Here is a 24,003-nt window from a genome sequence, read left to right on the forward strand (position 1 = left end):
AATGCCATAGCAATGAAAATTACAGATCTTAACTTACTCCCAGCTGAACTGATTAACAGCATATTTCAACAGGGCTTGGAAAACAGGTTTTGTGTTTTAGATATTCGGAGAGAGGTGACTTTCAGCCCTGTCACGTGGAATTCCCAAGAGCCCAGTTCCTCATTCCAATCCACTCCATGTTTATGAAAGTACATTAGCTGGAACAATAAGGAGAAAAAAAAAATTCAGTGTAGGAGTTCATCCAATCCTGATAACTTGACATGTAGAAAAAAGTTAATGGTGCTATTTATTGCTAAGGTAGTCCTGGTTAAGGATTACATGTTTTTACAGTTTGAGGAGGGGCAGGCAAAGGGGAATTTAGATAACTAAAGATAAATACAGCTGACGTATTCAGAGCTTGTGTTGCTTGAGGTGAGATCAGTTACCTACTTGCAACTGAAATTTCAAACTTCTGCTTAGCAGACACGTGAGTGGACAATGGTGACTGATAGGTGGAAATATCAGCAGACATCCTAAATTTTATGTTCAAATGAACGAGCAATGAACCAGGAGAGTAAGTTCAAGTTTTCTTGGCTTCTTGTAATTACTGTTTTATTTAAGATTACAGCATCTTTTTCAATGAATGCCTATGTGACTCTGACTTACTACAATGAAAGCAGCAACTACACTACAATAGAGACTTGTGAATGTGGAGTCTATGGATTAGCCTCACCGGTGGCTAATGCTATGGGGATGGTGGGCATCCCTAAGAACAATAACTACCAAGCTTGTGACTACAACACTGAGTTTACTAATACTAAGAAGCCTTGGATTGCGCTAATAGAAAGAGGTAATTGTACATTTTCAGAAAAAATTCAAGCAGCAGGCAGAAGAAATGCTGATGCTGTTGTGATTTACAATGTTCCAGAGACTGGCAATCAGACAATACAGATGGCAAATTTTGGTAAGTAATAATCAATTCTTAAAGAGCATTAATGTCTTTGTTTACCATAAAATAGTATTTCCCTCTAGAATTACCCTAGCACCTGGCAATGTGGTTGTAAAATTATTTTAATTTTTTTTTTTGCCTTGAACTACCTGGAATTACTTCACTATTCCTTTATATTTTTAATTAATTTATCTGGAAGACAATAACAATTCATGAAGTAAGGTATTCTTTGAAGGTTTATTAGCTCTATTCCTTTTCTCACCATGTATTATATAATTACTTTTTAATAAACTGTGTCTTTATCTCTGAATATTTAAGGAAAGATAACATTTTAATTTTATTATTAATTTGTGCTTTTCACTTTGATTCATATTCTCATGTGACTATGGCTGCATGTATTGAAATATGTGATATCTGAAAAACTGATTCATATGAGTTTAAATAATGGCATATTTTAAGTGTGCAAATGTTACAGAAATGAAAATTGAACTCTATGCTATAAACATGTGATATTTGAATCTATTTGTGGGGCTGAAATTTATAAATCTACTTTGTAAGAATCTTTATCCATCAAAAAGGGCATGGCAGAAATAGATTTTGTCATTCATATCAAAAGTAAAGATTCCCTTAAAAATGTTTACTTATGATTTCTTAAGTAAATAGAAATATAGAATTTTTAATCTTTGAGCAAGCAGACTCCTGACCCAAGTTTTCTCTGCTGTCAATGTGTACTTTTTGCTCCAGATCTGGAAAAAGAAAGAAATGGGAATAATATCAAATATATTATAAGATATTAAATGAAGACAGTAAATGACCACAATATTTTTATAATTGGTGTTAGCACCATCAAATTTGGCCTCTAAGATGATTAATTCAAATCAAATTAAAATATTTTAGAATTGTAAAAGAGTAAATAAATTTTTGTTTTAAGTATAGTAGAGTGTTTGAATCACTACAAGTTTTATACATGCAAAATGGCAGCTTAATAGTAATATATGAAAAAATATGCTGCTCGTTTCTTTGGGTACCAGAAAACCAGGTAGGACAGTCTTTCAACAGTACAAAACATTGTAAATGTAAAACACTCTACTTTCTACGATTTTCAACACATCCTAGACATTGCCAGAACTCATGCATTAATCTTTTTTTTTCTTTCATGCTAAGAGAATTTCATAAACATTCCCTGCACATTCCTATATTTTATATGGTGACTTTCATTTTTGAAGAAATAAAATATGGCAGGTTTCTGATGAAAATTAGGAATTAAATATGTTCTAAGGAACTTAATTTCTTTATGTTTAATTTAGCAATTCTGAGTACCTCAGGTTTCCTTTTCCATGGACAATCACATTCTGCTTCTTCACTTCCCTACTATTTTTATTTATTTTTTATTTTTATTGACTTTGTAATAATATTACATCAAAAATATATATGTGAGGTCCCATTCAACCCCGCTCCCCCACCCCCCCCTCTCCCCCCCCAACAACACTCGTTCCCATCATCATGACACATCCATTGGATTTGGTAAGTACATCTTTGGGCACCTCTGCACCTCATAGTCAATGGTCCACATCATGGCCCATACTCTCTCCCATTCCATCCAGTGGGCCCTGTGAGGATTTACACTGTCCGGTGATTGCCTCTGAAGCACCATCCAGGGCAGCTCCATGTCCCAAAGACGCCTCCACCTCTCATCTCTTCCTGCCTTTCCCCATACCCATCGTCCACCATGTCCACTTTTCTCAATCCAATGCCACCTCTTCTATGTGGACATTGGATTGGTTGTGTCCATTGCACCTCTATGTCAAGAGGAGGCTCAAATTCCACATGGATGCTGGATGCAATCCTCCCATTTTCAGTTGTAATCACTCTAGGCTCCATGGTGTGGTGATTGTCCTTCTTCAGTTCCATCTTAGCTGAGTGTGGTAAGTCCAATAAATCAGATTGTAGGTGCTGGAGTCTGTTGAGGCTCAGGACCTGGCTATCACATTGTCAGTCCAGAGATTCAAATCCCCTAAATATATCTTAAATCCCAACGTTAACTGCACCTCCAGCACATTAGCATGAAAGTCTTATGAAGGGAGATCCCATCTGAGTCCAGATTCATCACACATAAACACCATTTCCAAAGAGGGGCCATCTGCCCTGGTAGTTAACCCCATCGGCCATGGCCATAACTCTCATGGGTCTCTTTAGCCTTCAAAGGAACCAATATCTGGGGGTTGTATCTGCTTTATCTGTCTCTCTGACTCTGCTCAGTTGTGCATGAGGGCAATCCTTCTGCCAGCCTCCAGACTCTTTTTTAGAAACTCGTAGCCATATAAACTCATTTCTCCTTTCCATTTCCCCCTTACTTTAGGTCAAACAGCATTTTAAAGTCATGTTATTTTATGTAGACATGGATATTCTGCTGATCCGCATTGAACCTTCTGTATAAGGTCCTTTTCCAGTTGCATCATCAGTTGGTATTTGATAGTGGTCCCTCGTTGCCAGGGAGGCTCGTCCCCGGGTGTCATGTCCCACGCTGGAGGGAAGGCATTGCATTTACATGCTGAGTTTGGCTTCGAGACTGGCCACATTTGAGTAACATGAAGGCTGACAGGAGGAAATTCCCAGGCACAATGTTGCTCTAGGCCTTGTTCTTATTTTAGGTTTATCAGCTCACAAGCATAGTCATTAGCATCAGGGGCTCACTGTTGAACCCTCACTCCCTCCAGGTCCCCGCCGCTGTACCTGGGAGACTGTCGCTGCTCCCCTAGGGACCGCGGCAGAGCACCACTGGCCAGGAACCCAGTACCCCCCCTGCTGTGGTTTTTAATTGTTGCCACTATGAGTATATCCAATCATTACCATGCCCCCTGGACATATGTTCTGTACAGCTCCCTGTCAGCCATATATCACCTGTCATTGGTATCCCATACCAGTATCCCTCCATTGCCATTGTTGAAACACTCTGTGGTCCAGAACTCCCCGAAATTTGAAGCCCAATATAATGTCATGGTCCCTTACTAGGGAATGGTATATAGCGATTTCCCTACTATTTTTAAAGTATAAACAATATCAAACTTAATAGCAGTGCTGTTTTCAAAACTTGCCTTGCAACCTTCAGTAGGGCCCAGTATCTATTAGAATGTAGATACCCAACCAATGAATTTAAAAGATTTATCAATGGTATAGTGAATCTCACCAAAAGGCAGGCACACAATTAGTAATTTAAATATGTGAAAAAAAAAATAAATAAATATGTGACTCTGAACAAAATTCAACAAAGAAGGCAGTTAAGAGATACTATTCAATATATACCTACAATATAATCAAGGAGATGTGCTCAAAAACAGTTTTAAAGCTACAGCATTGGCCTTGTTTTAAAATAAACACATTGGAAAAGACTACATTAGGCTAATACAGTGATCATAATTGCAATAGTATATTTATTGACATTTACTATATGTCAGACAGTGTTCTAGGAACTTTATGTTATTTCAGGAATAATGATCTTTAACACTGAATCATATTAACTCTACATTATTATTATTGTAAGTATAGAGTTTTGCAGTTTAAGACCTCTCAACAAGTATGTTATTTGATTCCTTTTTTCCTTCCTAGAAACTTTCCTTCTGTAGAAACTAATACATGATGCAGTTAACAAACATAAGGAAGCAAGTGTAGATAGGAAAATATATGATAATTAAGGACTAAGTCATTAATTTATAACCTAAGTCAAAATTTGGTTTGTTTTTGCAGTTTTTTGATGAGTTGTTTTGTTTGGGCACAGAGGGTGGAGGGAACAACTTCTCCTCCTCCTCCTCCAAAAGCTAATTGTTTCACCTTCCTTCATCTCATCTTCTCTCACCCCTAAAATTTACCTTTTCAGAAAATCACACTCTAGCACAATCAGGCCCATGGCACCCTTCAACTCTTCCCTGACTCTCTCTAACTTCTTCGTTCCTTCAGTTCCCTTTTTCCATGTTAGGCCTTATTAGCCTTTCCAAAAAGCCATACCTCTTTATTTCTTATAAATGTCCATGTCCTCTAGGGAAAGATCACCAGGAATACACCTGTAGATGAAAAAGTTGGGTTTATTACTTATTGTGGTGACAGACAACTCATATCATGGGGAATCATGGGGCACCTCAGTGAGGGGATGTTAGAAATGACTTTCAGGATTTGGAATTGTTTTGATGATTTGGGGAAGTATTTAAGGAAATTGAGCAGTGATCAATGGTTCCAGTTTGCCTAAGACCGAGGAGTCGCCAGGGATGTTGGACTTTCAGTAATAAACCCAGGAAATTCTTGGGCATATTCAGAGTTGTTGGTCACAGTTGGTGCACTTTCATTCTGAATTTGGATGCTGTCAGGCAAAGGAGGTAATTCTGTGATAAAGTATATTAACAAATCTTATCTAGAAGAAGTTAAGTCTAACCTGATGCTAAAGCTGTGATTGTTAAGAAGCAACTGTTACTCATATTAGCCAGGATGGGAGATGTTTGGTCATTTTTATGGTTTGGACAATGTTAATATTTTTACTGTATTCTGACATGATTACGGAGTGGTCTTGGTTTTGTCTTGATCCATTGTCGTTACAGAGTGGCCTTGTCTAATGCTGATACCCTGTGAAATTGTTTATGTTCAACAGGAGAACAGCAAAGCCTAACTGATAGTGCCAGGCGTCCCAGGTGTCCAATACTGCTTTTCTCTTTCTCACTAACAATTCACTATGCCTTCTTTTCAATGGGGTACAAATATCTTCTTACAGCATGTATTTTTACATGTCTATGCCTCCCCATCTCCCCAGATAAGCTGCCTTCAAGATTCCTTAACAAGCCTATGTGATATTTCTATACCCCTTGCCTACCATGGCTTCACGATTTGGGTACAGGATGTCCTCACTCCTGGGCCTAGTCTTTTTATAGCCTCTCTACTGGTAGGATTCTTTTTCTGAAAGGGAAACTTTAGTTTGACTAGTACCAATAAACGTTTAATTCAAGTTTTCCCAATTTGATGTGTGTTTTCCTGGGCATTTTGATAGCATAGGGAACTTAAGGATATGCTTAACAAATCTTTAACTAATTATGTAACTTCTTAACAACACTTTCCAAATGCGGCAGAGATAGCCATCCAGTTCTGTCCCAGATGTGCAAGGAAAGTCAGGACTCCTGTGCAGCCAGGCAGAAAATTCAGAGCATCTTATGCACTTGCTTGCTGAGCAGACAGTTTTTGAAAGTTAAATATGCTATTTATAGGTAAATTATCTTAGGAAATGCTTAAATTTGAATGTAGCTTATTTAAGCAAAGTAAAAAATTAGGGAAGGATAAAATGTCTCTGCTTTTTATTATTTTGACTGTGTCCAGTGAAGTAGATGAGGTATACACCATTTCAAAATCTTCCACACTCACCAATTCCAAAGCAATTAAATCCATGGAAAGGAGGAATTTAGTCAGAACAGCAAACTCACTCGCCTTAAAAAAAAATTTTCCTGATTAAAAAGGGGGAGGGGATAAAATCATAGTATATAAATGAAGTGAGAAGATAGTAAAAACTCTTCAGTTTTTACTCGGATTCATATATATACATAAAGAAGGGCTTAATTCAAAAAAAACTAATCATTTTCACTTCATGTGAATCTCAGATCTATCTAGTTTTATCAATTTCCAAGACATCATCTTCTATATCTTAAAACTCTGCCATAACCTGCTAACTGATCTTTCTGCTTTTACTGTTCCTTCGAAAAATCCGCTACCCATACTGCAATCACAGTGGCATTTTAGGAAAGACAAGTCACACTGTTTAAAATCTCTCAGTGGCATCCCATTGCACTTAGAGTAAATTCAAACTCTGTCCCATGTCCTTACTCAGCCCTTTGTTGCCTGTCTCCTGCCAACCACTCTGATCTCCTCTCCTAGCACTCCCCACCCTGTCCCCGTTCCTCCCACTCACAGAGCTCTAACCACACTGGGCTCCTTTCGGTCTCTCAATTCCATGAAACTCTTACCTGCCCAAAAACCTGAAAGTAACCCTTGATACCTCCCTGCTCTCCCTTCCCACATCTCACTAAACAGAAAATCCTATTAATTCTACCACCAAACATTACTTAAATCTATCCAGATTTTGTATCTCTGCTAACTTCCATGCAAGCCAGACCAACATCATCTCTCACCTAAACGACTGCAATGGCCTCCCAACAGATAGCTTTACTTCAGTGTCTATTTTCCACACAGTAGCCAGAGTGATACTGTGAAAAATATAATTCAGACAATGTCACTCCCTGCTTAAAACAGTCCCATTTAGAATAAATCCTAAGCACCATTCACTGGTCTATAAAGGCCCTATACGATCTGACCTTATCCCATGCCCTTCTCCCCCACATCACCATGCCCCAGCTACTCTGGTCTTCTTTATGCTTCTTAATCAAGAGAAAAAGTGCATGCTTTTGCATTTACTGTTCCATCTACCTGACTCTTTACTCTTTCATATTTTCACACAGTCCTACTACTTCCAAAATGTAACCATATCTACTACCACCAGTCCAGTGCAGGCTGCCATCATCTCTCATAGACTACAGCAAATAACCTCCAAACTAGGCTTCCTACTTTTTCTCTTGTTGTCTGTCCCATACAATCTCTACACAGCAGCAGAGTGCTCTTTCTAAAATACAGGTCAGATAACATTTCTCTTCTCAAAGCCTCCTAATTACTTTCCATTATTCTTCAAATAAAAATCTAAACCTTACCATGCCTAAAAGGACTTGCGTGATGTGACCTCTGCCTATCTCTCCAACCAAACAATATCACTGCTCCTCTCACTCATAATGTTTTAACTACCCTGACTTTCTAACATTTTATGCAACACAGTGAGCTTTTTTATGCACAAAGCCCTTTTAACTTGGTTTTCTCCCCATCACTATCACACATAACAGGTCCTCCAAATCCCAGTTTAAATGCCTCTTTTTCTAAGATGTCTCCCTTGACCATACCTACATTATTTTCGATCAAAACCCACTGCACATTTCTGTTAAAACTCTTATAATTTGTAATTATTTTGTTTATTTGCTTATTATCTGTCTCTTTCAGTAGACTGAAAGTCCCAGTAGGACAGACACCATGTCTGCCATGTATACCTTCATATTCATTTTGCTGGGCATAGTGCATAGTCTTTAGTGGTTGTCGAACATATGAAAGTTTAAGAAATTAGGAAACAATTCTCTTTTATACGGGAAAATATGGACAAGTTTAAATGAAGTTGACTAAATCAACTCAGCAAATGATTTTATTTTAAATTGTTTTTATATTTCCTTTTTACAGGTAATAAATTGACACTTTTTTGTTGTTAAAAAAACACTGATGTTACACATAAACCCCCACTGACTATTATCCCTAAATCTCAGTACCCTCCCAAGACATAACCAATGCTATTTATGTATTTATTTGTTCAGTATGTGACCTTCCATACTTTTCCTATTTATTTTCACACACACACATATATATCTGTAGAAAGCACAGTCCTTTTATGTTTCATTTTTAACATTAACGAATTTATTCTGTATCTTGCTTTTGACACTCAACAATAGCAATTGGAGATATTTCCATGTGAGTAAATTTGGATTTAGTTCTAATTCATTCCTTTTAACTACTGCATAATAGTATACACACACACAATTTATTTAACCACTCTCCTACTGATGTACACTTAGCTTGTTTTCAACTCTTCTTTTTTTTAAAAAGAAAGACTTGAATGAATGCAATTATTGCTGATAGACAAGGAAGCTATTAATATTGATCTTGCATCACTATTGATGTTCAGATTGCATTTGACCATCTTGTTGAACTCCTATTCATTTTAATAGTTTGTCTATTGATTCTCTAAAATTTTTTAAATATTACTTTCTCTACAATGTTTTGTTTCTTTTATAATAATTATATCTCTTAGTTCTTTCCTGCTATCTCATCCCATTGTCTCAGACTCCAGTAACTGCAGCAGTGTACATCCTTGACTTGCTATTGACTTTGATAAAAAATGCTCCCACTGTTCTATTATAAAGTTTATTGTTTGCTAGAAGTTTCTGGTAGGTACTCTTTTTCAAGTTTCAAGACTAAGTAAGGCTTTTGAATCTCACCATTCCTACTGGTTAGCTAGAATATGAATAGACCATGAATTTATAGATATATATATATGTGTGTGTGTGTTTGTATGTGTGTGTGTGTCTGTGTATACATATATATGCACAGTTTACTATCAGCTCAGGGAAAATAATGAAGTGGAATACAGAAATAGTATCTTAAAGGGACAGTGTATTTTTCCTTTTTTCCAATATAATTTTATTCATGCTTTTGATAAATGAATTGAAAATATTTTCGTTGCCTTTACAAATGACTCCAAGTTGAGTTTCATGTTGTAAGTCACAAAATTGTAAAACACCTTGACAAATTAGGAAAATTGTTTATTGAAAGCAAGATGAAGCATCACAGTGGATACTAAAGAATAATAGAGAAAAACATTGGCAGAAAAACAGGCTTAAAGCAAAAGATCTGACAATCACATTGTACCACAAGTTAAATAATGACACAGTTATTTAAAAAGCTAACATGATCCTGGGATGTTCTAACCAGTATATGATGTGCTATGTCTGGAAAACAGCACAACTATGTTTGGAATTCATCAAACTCTGCAGACCCCAAATATAACCTGGTTTCTAATAATAGGAATCTAGTACCATACTCAATATTCTCCCTTGCACTTTCATACAAGTCTCCCTGTCTGTTTCTCTCTCTTCCTTCCTCCTCCCCATCCCCTCTCCTTGGTACAGGCACATACAAAGTTGCATAAAAATGTTTCACAATACAGTATGTGTTTTATAAGGAAATCAATATACCGTACCTTCAAATGCTGATTTCCAGAATAAACAAAATGAATAAATTCACTGTGAGAGCTTTAAAATGCATTTTGTTTCCCTTTACTCCATTTTTAACGTCAAGGAATATTTTGTAAGAGTATAAATACCTTCTTTTTTCCATGAACACATTCTTTGCTTAACTCTGGGCTTTCTTCCTCCTAAATGTTTAATGTTTTATTTATTATGATTTGCTAATAATGCAGGTTATTAGGAAGGGGTATGTGTGTGTGCTTATAAATACACAGCAATGCCTGAACAAGATTATATAAAGTAGGCTAGTTCCTCTTAAGTACTCTCTCCCCCTCTTTTTAGCAAGCCTTGGTTCCTAAGTTCTCTTACCCAGCACCTTTCTTCTATCATTTAAGCCTACCTTCTGTAGGCAGCAAGACCCTCATGTAAATAAATTATATCCATTTCCATATAAACTTTCAAGCTCTATGTCCTGCTCATTTAGGGAATAGTTAAATATTCAGGAGCTAATTTGATAAAGTAGCCCGTGGGAATTTAACTTGTTGCACCCGGAAACAACACACATTAAGCAAAAAAAAAAAAAACAAGAAACAGATTCGCAACTGGCGATAACATCAGGACCTTTGACAGAACTGTGGAGGAGTGCATTTGGGGAAATGGTATTTCAGAGCATCGATCATCCAAACCTGTAAACAATAACCTATGCGACCTCTGCTCAGAAACTGCCTTGAGCACATAAATGTTTAATAGTACAGCAATGTTAATTATAACTATTTAAAATTTTAGACATATATAGTATTTTATCCAAAATTCTACAAATGTTTATTCACATGATGTCCCATTTAATAAATTTACCATGCAATGATAGTGACACCATGTGGTCAAATAAGCTAGTCTCTAGCAAAAATCAATTTATTAGCGTAACCTCAGTGGAAAGTAAAGCATAGGCAAATGAAAATTTGCTTACTAATCAACTTGTTACCCATTTCTATTTTAAATGATTGTTTTTCATAATTGGAGCCCTTTTTCCTTTCAGTATTGCACCTAATTCCTGTCAAAGTCTTTTTTCCCTAGCCCTTTATTAAGGCAATTGTTAATAGTAAGTAGTCTCTTGCTATGTGACAAGCATTCTTCTAAGTGCAAATCATCTCAACTCCATGGGGTACATAGTATTAGTACCCCCATTTTATATATAAAGAAACTGAGGCACAGAGGTTGGTTAACTTCCACCACAGTTTATAGAGTAAGTTACAAAGCTGGGGTCTGAACCCCAATAGCTTGATTTTGGAGTTGGCACTCTTAATCAGTACAGAACACTACTTTTCTAATGAGCATACACTAATTTGCAAGGCACTGTACAAAAATGGTACAAAGGCATAATCATTGCCTTCAAGGAAAAAAATTTAGTAAGGGGAATCTGATATTTATATAACTAGTAGAAGGCAAAATATGAAAATACCAATAATAGAAATGTGAAGGTTATTAAAGCCAAAGAGACTTAGAAAATAGGAGGTCAGGGTGTTGGAAGGGTCATCAATATAAATGATGTTACAGTTACAAAAGATGACAGCAAAGAAGTCAAAAGTCCAGTAGTGGGATTATGAAAGCAAGAGAGTTTAGATTAGGCAATCAGAAAGTGGACTATTTCTATTAAGATTTCAGAGATTGAGCAGATCAACTCTTGGCTCAGTGGAGGATGATGAAAATGTCCAGAGAATGGACATTGCAAAGGGGTGACTAAATGTAGAACTTCAGGCAAAAGTCCCTGAAGTTGAATCACAATGAGGTCAAAGTGTTAGATGGGTCCTCTGGATGATGGAAGAACTCTTGGTTGAGAGGATGACTGGTATTGAAAGTCTTCAATAAATGTGGAGGAATGACTAGGAGATTGGTCCCTGAGCAAATAGGGAGGAACAGGGTAGAAAGTGGTAAGATCAAATGCCTCAGGCTCCAAGAAGCAGAGGTTTTGTTTGTGAGTGGGGGTAAGTGGTCTGGAAGCAATGTAGGAGTGAGGAGGCTCCTTACAGCCCAGAAGTATGTGCAGTATGGAAAGATAAATCGCCTCTACAAATAGTACCTGAAGATGAGGTGTCCTCAGATGGGTTTTGGTATGTCAGGAGGCAGAGGGAACTCTCAGTGAACAGAAGAGGAAAGAATTTTGCAAGTTTTACATGTGGAACAAGTTAAACACAGTGGAAACTTTTAGGAGGAGAAAAAGTGGAAGAAGAAAGTAATGAACAGTATGGAGAAGGGAACAAAGAAGTGAATATTAACCAAATTAGTTAATATTGGGGCATTAACTACTCATGCCATGAATGTAAGGACAGATTAAATTAGTGTAAAAATGTCAAACTAAACTCTGGAATAAAATTGTCTCAGGTGAGTACAGGACTTGGTTTATCAGTGCAGACAGCTAGTAGAGTACCTAAATGCACTAGAGTTCATTTACAAGAGAGGAGGTGCACTTTAAGGAACTGGGAAGGATAGACCTGAACAGAATAGGGATGAAAATATAAAATAATTTAAAACAGATGGCTTTGTTCCTCCAGGTGTGGTTGTAATTCACAAAGATGAAGGAGGGGCTGTTAATGTAGGGAGAGGAGTGGGGGGGGCGGGTAGACCTTGGATGATAACAGGCGCCAAATGACCTGAATATAAAACTAACCTACCTTAAGGTTCCAAATGGAACTGCTTTAAAGGCTTAATCCAAGTGTAAATTGGTGCTTGAATTGCTTGTTACCTGGGTTTCAGGAGGATGTTGCAGAAAAATATGAAACCCTTATAAAGAATTAGTGTTTTATAAAATAACATGACTTTAAAATGCTGTTTGACCTAAAGTAAGGGGGAAATGGAAAAGAGAAATGAGTTTATATGGCTACGAGTTTCTAAAAAAGAGTCTGGAGGCTGGCAGAAGGATTGCCCTCATGCACAACTGAGCAGAGTCAGAGAGACAGATAAAGCAGATACAACCCCCAGATATTGGTTCCTTTGAAGGCTAAAGAGACCCATGAGAGTTATGGCCATGGCCGATGGGGTTAACTACCAGGGCAGATGGCCCCTCTTTGGAAATGGTGTTTATGTGTGATGAATCTGGACTCAGATGGGATCTCCCTTCATAAGACTTTCATGCTAATGTGCTGGAGGTGCAGTTAACGTTGGGATTTAAGATATATTTAGGGGATTTGAATCTCTGGACTGACAATGTGATAGCCAGGTCCTGAGCCTCAACAGACTCCAGCACCTACAATCTGATTTATTGGACTTACCACACTCAGCTAAGATGGAGTTGAAGAAGGACAATCACCACACCATGGAGCCTAGAGTGATTACAACTGAAAATGGGAGGATTGCATCCAGCATCCATGTGGAATTTGAGCCTCCTCTTGACATAGAGGTGCAATGGACACAACCAATCCAATGTCCACATAGAAGAGGTGGCATTGGATTGAGAAAAGTGGACATGGTGGACGATGGGTATGGGGAAAGGCAGGAAGAGATGAGAGGTGGAGGCGTCTTTGGGACATGGAGCTGCCCTGGATGGTGCTTCAGAGGCAATCACCGGACAGTGTAAATCCTCACAGGGCCCACTGGATGGAATGGGGGAGAGTATGGGCCATGATGTGGACCATTGACTATGAGGTGCAGAGGTGCCCAGAGATGTACTTACCAAATCCAATGGATGTGTCATGATGATGGGAACGAGTGTTTTGGGGGGGAGAGGGGGGGTGGGGGAGTGGGGTTGAATGGGACCTCACATATATATTTTTGATGTAATATTATTACAAAGTCAATAAAAAAAAAAAAGAATTAGTGTTTTGTTGTAGAAGTCGAGAGAGGTTCAATTATTTGTGTATAGAAAGGCCAGAACTCAGGAATAATTTTGGGAAGGGAAAAAGATTTATTTATGACTAGCCAGGCTCAGAGCTTCTCATTCCAAAACCCGAGCCTCGAACAAGATTTTCAAGTTTCTTTTATACAGGGTAGGGAGCCAAATGGTGCTGTTTCAGTGCTCAAAAGTCTTGAATTAACATACATCTTCCACATCCTAGGGTAAGCTTTTAGCATGGACGTCATACATTCTAGATAAGCTTTTAGCACATTTGGTTTGAATTTTCCCTGAATATTTAAAGTTTATAGAGTCTGCATTGCTAAACTGTTTCTCTGGGAATGGAGTTGTTGTCATGGTTACCAAGGGCAGAACTGCAGTTCTCACTGTCCCAAACGCACAGCTCAGTCAGGTTACCTATGAAGAGACTAAGAGCCCCCCTCCCCATAGCCTACATCAGTATGACAAAATTCTTTGGGGCCACCGGGTGTCTGTTTTAATATAAGTATTTTTGTGTGTGTGAGCTTACAAAACAACCATACACAATGTACAGGATTCCCATACATCACCCCTCCACCAACACCCTGCATTGTAGTGGAATATTTGCCACAGACTATAAAGAACATCATCAAAACATTACTAATAACTATGGTCCAGAGCTACATTTGATATTTTTCATACACCCCCTCCAGTATTAACACCATGAATTAGTACTGTACACTCGTTAAAGCTCATGACTTTGGGGCCATTTTAATAAGTAAAATATTCTGAAAAAAAGATGTTTGTTATGACTAATGTTAATTACCTATCTCTGCACTGAGGAGATAGGATTTTAGTGAAAACTGGCAGAAATTTAGCCAAGGACTAAGGATATCAAAATAATAATCAATAAATACCTGGATATCGTGCATTCCAGAATTCATTCTAACCTACATTTACTTGGGTATTTCTTAGCTTTTAAATAGAAATATAAATTGGCCTCTTTTCCTCAAAGCAAGTCAATTCAGTGGAGGAAGAGGAACATAGAATCAGTCAAATAGGATGTTTCACATTATCTTAGCTATAAAAATTTCAGCATGGGAATCAGACTTGACCCAATGGATAGGGCATCCGCCTACCACATGGGAGGTCTCCGGTTCAAACCCTGGGCCTCCTTGACCCGTGTGAAGCTGGCCCACGCGCGGTGCTGATGCGCGCAAGGAGTGCCATGCCACGCAGGGGTGCTCCCCACGTAGGGGAGCCCCACGCACAAGGAGTGCTCCCCGTAAGGAGAGCCACCCAGCGCGAAAGAAAGTGCAGCCTGCCCAGGAATGGCGCTGCCCTCATGGAAAGCTGACACAGCAAGATGATGCAACAAAAAGAAACACAGATTCCCAGTGCTGCTGATAAGGATAGAAGCAGTCACAGAAGAACATGCAGCAAATGGACACAGAGAGCAGACAACTGGGGGAGCAGAAGGGGAGAGAAATAAATAAAAATAAATAAATGTAAAAAAAAATTTTCAGCATGGTACAAATAACCATATGTTGGAAATAATTTACAACAGATTATTTTTATTAGCCTCATATAGAATGTAACCAGCCTCTAACTGCACAGCACTTATGTATTGTAAGTTATCTGAAATTGTAGGTCACAATGATTTATTCCAAGAAATTTAGTACCTTTCGAACTGTACAGGAATCCTATTAGAAAATAAGTCTTCTTGAAAAAAAAAAAAGCTAGGACACGCAAAAAAGTCATTTTTTTTTAAGATTTGTATTTTCTTTCCTTCTTTATTTTCTTTGAAGTGTTACATTCGAAAAATATGAGGTCCCCATATACCCCCCACAGTCCCTACCCCACTCCTCCATCAACAACCTCTTCCATCATCGTGGCACATTCACTGCACCTGGTGAATACATTTTGGAGCACTGCTGCACCACATGAACAGTGGTCTATATTGTAGTCTACACTCTTCCCCAGTCCACCCAGTGGGCCATGGCAGGACACACAATATCCAGCATCTGTCCCTGCAACATCACCCAGAACAACTCTAAGTCCTGAAAATGCTCCCACATCATATCTCTTCTTCCCTCTCCCTATCATCAGCAGCCATCGTGGCCACTTTCTCCACATCAACATTACAATTTCTTCCCTTACTAATCACAGTAGTTCCCCCAGCAGAACACCAGTAAATCTACTCTAATCTATACTCTATTCCTCCATCCCGTTGACCCTGGGATGGTTAAGTCCAGACCCCCTGTACATCAAGAGGGGGCTTAGATTCCACATGGATGATGGATGCAATTCTCCTGCTTACAGTTGTAGGCACTCTTGGTTCCCTGGTGTAGAGGTTGATCTTCTTTACCTCCCTGTTAGCTGGCCAGGGTAAGTCCAATAAACCAGAGGGTAGAAGTTGCAAGTCTGCTGAGGCTCAGAGCCTGGCTGTCACATGGACAGTCCAGAGATTCAGATCTCCTGAGCATACACCAACCCCAACACCAACCACAGGTCTGGTAAAAGTAACAGAAGAGGCATGTGTAGAAAGGTCATATCTGAGTCCAATTCCATCACACTCAGGGGACACAAATTCCAAAGTAGGGCCAACTTCAAAAAGGTCATATTTACAAAAGATCTTCGTGGAGAATTTCGAAAGAAGAGAACTAAGATGGAGAGGGGTAAGTTGCATTTTGGTTAATTGAGAAAGTATAGTTTCTCTGACTTTCACACACACACAAAAAAGTATCCTTTCTCACTTGAAAGCTGCAGCCCTTAAGATCAACAAGGGAAACTTAAAGAAGGCCTAAAGAGAAATTCTAGGGCTCTCATCTGATGCATATTACCACACAATACCTCACTACCTGGGAGACTAAGGGATGAACTTAAACCCTGAGGTGTAAATCCCTGGAGTGCTATTCATTCTTGTTTACATATCCATAGCTTGGGTCAAGGGTGGTGCTGTAGTGGCTAGGAGGAAAGTTCTTAGGAAGAGCAAGATCTAACTGCAAATTGGGTTTTGTAACATGAGAATAAAAGAAAAAAACCCATTTATTTATTTATTTATTTTTTACAGTCTGAAAGGCAAGAGTTTACTTATTCATTCAACAAACATTTATGGAGTGCCAACTATCTTTCAGACACTGTCCTCCCAAGTTTTACATTTCATAGTTCTCTCTCTGAGCCTTCAGGTATGCAACATGGTTTCTATGAGAAGGAGTGGAATGTAGCAGTGATTTAAGACGTAGCCTTTGCAGGGAAATAGGCCAGGATTCAAATCTCAGGTCTGCTATTTGTTTTCTAGTTACATGAACTTGAACAAGTTGCTTATCCTCTCTTAATTTCAGTCTTCTCATCTTAATCATCTCATCTGTAAAAATGGGAATATTAGTAATACATACCCTATTGGGTGTTTGTAAGGACTAAATGAGATAATGTGCACAGAGAAAGAACTTGGCACAGTGCTTATTCTAGAGTAGACGATCAAAAACATGGTAATGGTAAGATAATGGTGATGAAACGATCCTCTTTCTTGATTTATTCTCCCTTTTCTTCACTTATCCACATCTCTTTCTCACTTTAAAATATTGGGCAAATTTTATGTTCTACAAGAAGCCTTTCTTGGGCGGCAGACTTGGCCCAGTGGTTAGGGCATCCGTCTACCACATGGGAGGTCTGCGGTTCAAACCCCGGGCCTGCTTGACCCGTGTGGAGCTGGCCCATGCACAGTGCTGATGCTCGCAAGGAGTGCCTGCCGCGCAAGGGTGTCCCTGCGTAGGGGAGCCCCACGCGCAAGGAGTGTGCCCCGTAAGGAGAGCCGCCCAGCGCGAAAGAAAGTGCAGCCTGCCCAGGAATGTCACCGCACACACAGAGAGCTGACACAACAGGATAACACAACCAAAAGAAACACAGATTCCCATGCCACTGACAACAACAGATGTGGACAAAGAAGAAGCAGCGAATAGACACAGAGAACAGACAACCTGGGGGGGCGGGGCGGGGGGAAGGGGAGAGAAATAAATAAATAAATCTTTAAAAAAAAAAAAAAAAGAAGCCTTTCTTCAATAACAGTTTGCCCTGATTGCTCTTTTATTTGGAACCTACTCAACACTTATATATATGTAGTTTAGATCATGTTGTAACCGGATTTAGTCTAGGTTCTTGACTATGCTGCAGAAATTAATTTCAAGAGCACTGTCGGGTGAGTTAGGCCAGTAATTTACTAAGATAGGGAGAGAAAAGAAATGGGAGAAAATAACAGATCATGGGTCCCAGGTAGAGAGGAAGGGGTTGAAAAGTGATAAAGCAGGCCGATTTACAGACTACAATTCCCCATTATAAATTATAAATGCCCAGGTTTTACTGGCATGTTGATCCGTGCAGGGAGGCATGGTGATAGCAGGGCACAGAAGGCAGGAACAGGGCAGAACCAGGACCGGTACTGGCACTGGGGCAGGACGAAGGCAAGAAAGCAAGAGGGAGAGGCTTTGGGCTTGCTTTCTGAACCATTAATTACTCCTCCCCTTTGCTAATGACAGGGGAGGAGTTCCAGCTCTTCGCTGTTTTGATTGATTACCCCATCTTTCAATTCCCCATGAGGGCCCAATGATAAAGTCCTTGGGGGAATATCTGGGGCTTTTCCTGGTTTCCAGAGGAAATCTTGTCCTGAATGGCAGAATCTTGGGGGAGGGGGGCGGTGGTCCTTCCAGCAGCCATCTTGGGGTTATTGATGTCCATGTGGACTTCTTGCCAGGTTCCAGATCCATCTATTAATTCCCTATCTTACTAGCTGGCTTAAATGTCAATTTGGTTTTTGCCTATTTTTATTGTTATATATTCATTTGTGTCCTCCCTGGATTGTTAATTATCGTAGATTAATTGATTCATAGACTAAAAATAAACTAATATAAATCTTTCCACATATTTCAGGAATCCCTTCAACTAAAACCCTGTCTGGTGGCCATCCATTTCCTACTTGAACATTTTCAGTGACAGGGAACTCATATTTCACAAGGCAGTTCAACTCATTGCTTGACAGACAACTCAAGTATTTAGAAAGTTATTTTTCAAACATTGCCAAAATATACTTCCCTCTAACTTTCACACAATGGTCTTAGTTGTGCTGTCTTGAACAGTATAGGACATTAGGCTACTAACTAAATGAAGTTATCTTCTATTTACTTTATATCACCCAGCCAATTCTCAATTATCAGAATTAACTTTTTTTTTTTGCTTTTTTTCTGCCAGTGGTAGAATTTGAATGTCAAATTTTTCTACTAGATTTTTTTTTTCATATTGACTGGGGCATTCCCTTTGTTTTTGAGAATGACTTTACTATTATGTCTTGAAAGACGAGCCAGTCACATGTGTGTGTGAGATTTTTTGGTAGCAAGAATCCCACTGCCCAAGAATATTCTTCTTCCTACTTACATGCAATCTGAAATTTCATCTATCATTAAATCAACATTTCCTTGAGTTTTAAAGGATATCGGGTTATTGAGTCCTTGTTTAAAGGCACATGGTTTAAAGAAGACCTAAATAAATGGAAAGACATGCTGTGTTCATGGATTGGAAAATGGAACATGTTAAGATAACAATACTGTACAAGGAAATTTATAAATTCAATGCAATCCCAATAAAAATTCTAACAGCTTTCTTTTCAGAAGTGGAAAAGTCAATCATCAAACTCATATAGAAGAGCTAAGACCTGTATAGTCAAAGCAATCTTGAAAAAGAGAACAAAGTTGAAGGACTCACTCATCCTGATTTCAAAAAATGAAGAAAAAACTTACTACAGGGGAGTGGATGTGGCTTAAGCAGTTGAGCGTCTGCTTCCCACATAGACATTTCCAGGTTCAGTCCCCAGTGCCTCCTAAAAACAAAGACAAACAACAAGCAAACAAGCAAACAGATGAAATAAAACAGCTAAGGGGGCCTGATATGGTTTAGTGGTTGAGCACTGGCTTTTCACATACAAGATCCTGGATTCAATCTCTCACCCCAGTACCTAAAAAAAAAAAACAGCACCACCTTACTACAAAGCTACAGTAATGAAAAAAAGTGTAGTAATGGCATAAGGAGAGACATATAGACCAATGGATTAGAATTCTGAATTCAGAAATAAACCCTCACATCTATGGTCAATTTATTTTGAAAAGACCACTCAATGGGGAAAGAATAGTCTCTTTAACGATTCTTGCCGGGAAAATGAGCTATCCACATACGAAATAATGAAGATGAAATTCTACCTCACACCATATTAAAAAAATAACTCAAAATGAATCAACAACCTAAATATAGAGTTACAACCATAAAACTTAGAAGAAAATATAGGGAAATAACTTCAGGATCTTGTATTAGTCAATGGATTCTTAACATACACACTAAAAGCATGAACAACAATGTGTGTGTGTGTGTGTGTGTGTGTATATATATATATATATATATATATATATATAGGATTTCACCAAAATTTAAAACTTTTATACAAGGGCATTATCAAGAAAGTGAAAAGATGACCTGTAGAATGGGAGAAAATATTTGGAAACTATATACCTGATAAGAATTTAATATTTGGAATATAAAAAGAACTCCTACAACTCAGCAATAAAAAGACAAACAACCAAATTTTTTTTGAAGATTTTCTCAGTTTATTAAATATGTTTCAGTTTTGAAATGCCATATAAAATGTTGGCTATTCTTTTTTTTTAAATTATTTTTTATTTTTAAAAATTACATTAAAAAAATATGAGGTCCCATTCAACCCCACCGCCCCCACCCCCCACTCTCCCCACAGCAACACTCTCTCCCATCATCGTGACACATCCATTGCACCTGGTAAGTACATCTCAAATTTTTAAATGTGGGCGTAACAGTTTGATATGGTTATGAATTCCAAAAATAGATATTGGATTATGTTTGTAATCTGGTCTGTACCTGGGTGTGATTAAGTTATGATTAAGACTTTGATTGGGCCACGTCATTAGGCCCCTTGGTGGGTGTGGACTCACAGATAAAAGGCATGGCACAGGACAGAGTTGAGGGTTTTTAATGCTGGAGTTTTGATGTTGGAGTTTGATGCTCAAGTCTTAAGCTGGAGCCCCAGGGAGAGAGGCAGAGCTGTTCACTTGATAGTCTACAGCTGGCCTTGTGGAGAAAACAGAGGCGCTGAGCCCAGAGGAACCCAGGAAGCCTGAGCCCTTTCAGACGTCAGCAGCCGTCTTGCTCTAACACATGAAAATAGACTTTGGTGAGGGAAGTAACCTATGCTATATAGCCTAGTATCTGTAAGCTCCTACCCCAAATAAATACCCTTTATAAAAACCAACCAATTTCTGGTATTTTGCATCATCACCCCTTTGGCCAACTAATACAATGGACAAGGGACTTAAAGAGATGCTTCTCCAAAGAAGATGTACAAATGGCCAATAGGCATATGAAAAGATGCTCGACGTCATTAGCCATCAGGGAAATGCAAATGAAAACCAAAATGAGATATCACTTCACACGCACTAGGATAGCTATTATTAAAAAAATAATGATAAGACAATATACAGAGAAATAGGAACCCTCAAACATTATTGGTAGGAATATTAAATGGTGCAGCCACTGTGGAAAACAGTTTGGTGGTTGCTCAATAAGTTAATGCAGAATTGCCATGTGACCTGGCAATCCCATTTCTAGGTACAGACCCTAAAGAATTGAAAACAGAGATTCAGATCTTTGTATATCAATGTACAAAGCAGCATTATTCACAATAGCCAAAAGGTAGGAGAAACCTAAGTGTCAAACAACAGATGAATGGACAAACAAAATGTGGTAAATACATACAGTGGAATATTATTCAGCTGTAAAAAGGAACAAAGTACTGGTATGCAACAACATGGATGAACCTTGAAGATACCATTCTGCATGAACTAAGTCAGGCAAAAAGGACAAAAAGTTCACAAATCAGTGATCTCACTGATATGAAATAATTAGAATAAGCAAATCCATAGAGTCTGAAACTAGAATTCAGGTTACCAGGGACAAGGAAGAGGTTAGAGAATGGAGAACAAATGTTCAATTGGTACAGAATTTTTATTTGGATTGATGGAAAAGTTTTGGCAATGGATGATGGTAATGGAAGCACAACATCATGAATGCAATTACCACCACTGAATTATATGTCTGAATGTGGTTAAAAGGGGGAAATTTTAGGTTGTATACTTGTTACTTGAGAAAAGACATTTAAAAAAATGGAGTTGCTATGGCTAAGAGATTTAAAATGGAGCCAGCAGTTGTGTTTTCCCTACACAGGGCTCTGCTGCCCCTCTATTTGAACCTATAGTTAGTACTAGAGTTGATAGTTGTAAGTCCAAGAGACTTAAATTTTTGGGCTGCCAATATGCTAGTGGGGCCCTGAATCTCAACAGACTTGCAACATCTACTTCCCAGTTCATTGGACTCACCCAGGACAACTAACAAGGAGAAGATGACTGACAACGACCATCTCAAGAGTCTTTAATTGCAAAGAAGAAAGTCCCATCCATCTGCCTCATGGGACAAAAGCCCCCTCTCAGTTAGAGGTGGAGTGGGCATCACCATCACAGAATCCTAAGGACTGGGGAATGTATAATGGACTAGAGTTGACTTACGGTTGTTATACTGCAGACTTGTGATCCTAGCAATGGAAGAACTTTTATCATGAATGTGGAAGCAGTGGCCACTGAAGGTTCTAAGGGGAGGGGAAGGGAAAAATAGGTGTGTTTTGGAGGCATTTTTGGGACTTGGAAATTATCCTGAATGACATTTCAATGACAGATACAGGCCATTGTATAGCATGTAATAACTTACAAAAATGTGTGGGAGAGGGTGTAAACTACAAAGTTAAACTATAATCATTTCTTAGTGACAATGCTACAAGATGTGTTCATCAATTGTGACAAATGTACCACACTAATGAGGGATGTTACTGATGTGAGAAAATGTGGGTGGGCAAGGGAGTGGGGCATATGGGAATCCCTTCTATTTTTTGTGTAACATTTATGTAATCTAATTTTTTTAAAAAAAGGGAAGAAAGAAAGAAAGAAAGGAGGAAGGGAAGGAAGGGAAGGAAGGCAAGGAAGGCAAGGAAGGCAAGGAAGGAAGGAAGGGAGGAAGGGAGGGAGGGAGAGAGGGAAAGATTGATTTGAGTCAGAAGTCCATTCAGGAAGTTAATCATACACGTCTCACCCATATATCACAATCTGCCAAAGAATACAAAACCAGAAGCAGTAATTTTTCCCGAGAACATCTGGACTCCATGAAACAACTACAAAATGAAGAAATCAGTAAAACAGTTGAAAGCCCCAAACATCCACCAATCATAGTTCTTTACAGACTACTTATATAATCTATTTTTTCTTAAAAAACCCTTTCCTGGAAGCCCAAAGACGGGACATAATTTATTTTGCTACCTGAATCTGTGCTCCCCAAATAGCAATTCTAAAACCCCCAAAATGTTTTTGTTGCTTTACAGCTCAATTTGTAATTTCTTGGTCAACATTACTTGGTGTCACAAGAGGGATCCTAAATGACTATCACCTCAACTCCAGAGTTGCAGTTGGATTTGAGCATGGTACTAGCTAGAACCCCTTGTGCTCTGTCATTTCCCTGATGGCCCTGGGTTTCTGTTGGTGAGTCCTTTCTGTTCTGAGCCTCCCTTCCTTGGGTGAGGTTCTGGCCTTTGTTTGGGTGTCTTCTAGTTAAGGGTGTTTTGAGCTTTGTTCTTTGACTTCAAATATTTTGAACATTGTTCTTTTGGTTTGCACTGGTGGCAATAGTCCTTTCGGTTACCTTTTGGTTTACAGGAATTTCTCCTGTTTGATTAGTCGTACACTGGAATCTCTTCTTTCTCTCTTTCTCTGATATAGTGAGGGACACCTCCCTAATATTGTTATAAGAGCAATCACAAAATCAGCTTGGTGGGCACAGGTCAGGCACTTATACACTATTAGAATACTCATCATCCTTTAATGAGAAGCCTCGGCGTCTGAAGATCAAGACTCCTGTTTAAGGATAAAGTGTTCAAGGACAGGCAAGATTAACAATAGGTTGCCTGAAACCCTCAAAACAATTTCCGTGCAACTAGGGACACCTGGTTGCAGGTCAGACAACTAGCACACAGGCTATTCTTCAGGTTAAAGAATTATCCTGAGTTAATCACACTGTAAAACACCTCATTAACCCATCCCTAAAATAAATCCTGTCAGGCTTTTTAAGCTTTAGGATTGCTTTCAATCAGAAACAATGAGTTCTAATTCTTCAAAAATTTCTAGTGCACTGCCATCAAGCACTCCAGCTGGCTTTTATGTTAAAATTCTAATTGAAGTTTACAATCCAGGTTTCCCTGACTTTTTTCAAATGTATACTTAAAAAAATTATAAAGATAT

At 38.6% G+C, this 24,003-nt stretch overlaps 1 protein-coding gene across 2 annotated transcripts in view; it reads left to right on the forward strand.

Annotated features, from left to right (window-relative positions):
• Positions 1–443: 443 nt before the first annotated feature.
• RNF128 (ring finger protein 128) overlaps positions 444–24,003 on the forward strand; it is a 204,945-nt gene continuing 181,385 nt past the window's right edge. For both annotated transcript variants that reach the window (XM_058292252.2, XM_058292251.2), the window contains exon 1: positions 444–943. In XM_058292252.2, coding sequence (XP_058148235.1) covers positions 541–943 — 403 coding nt within the window. In that variant the 5' untranslated portion in view covers positions 444–540. The remainder of the gene's footprint in view (positions 944–24,003) is intronic.

This window comes from Dasypus novemcinctus, chromosome X (assembly GCF_030445035.2).
Source record: "Dasypus novemcinctus isolate mDasNov1 chromosome X, mDasNov1.1.hap2, whole genome shotgun sequence".
Classification (NCBI taxonomy): Eukaryota; Metazoa; Chordata; class Mammalia; order Cingulata; family Dasypodidae; genus Dasypus; species Dasypus novemcinctus.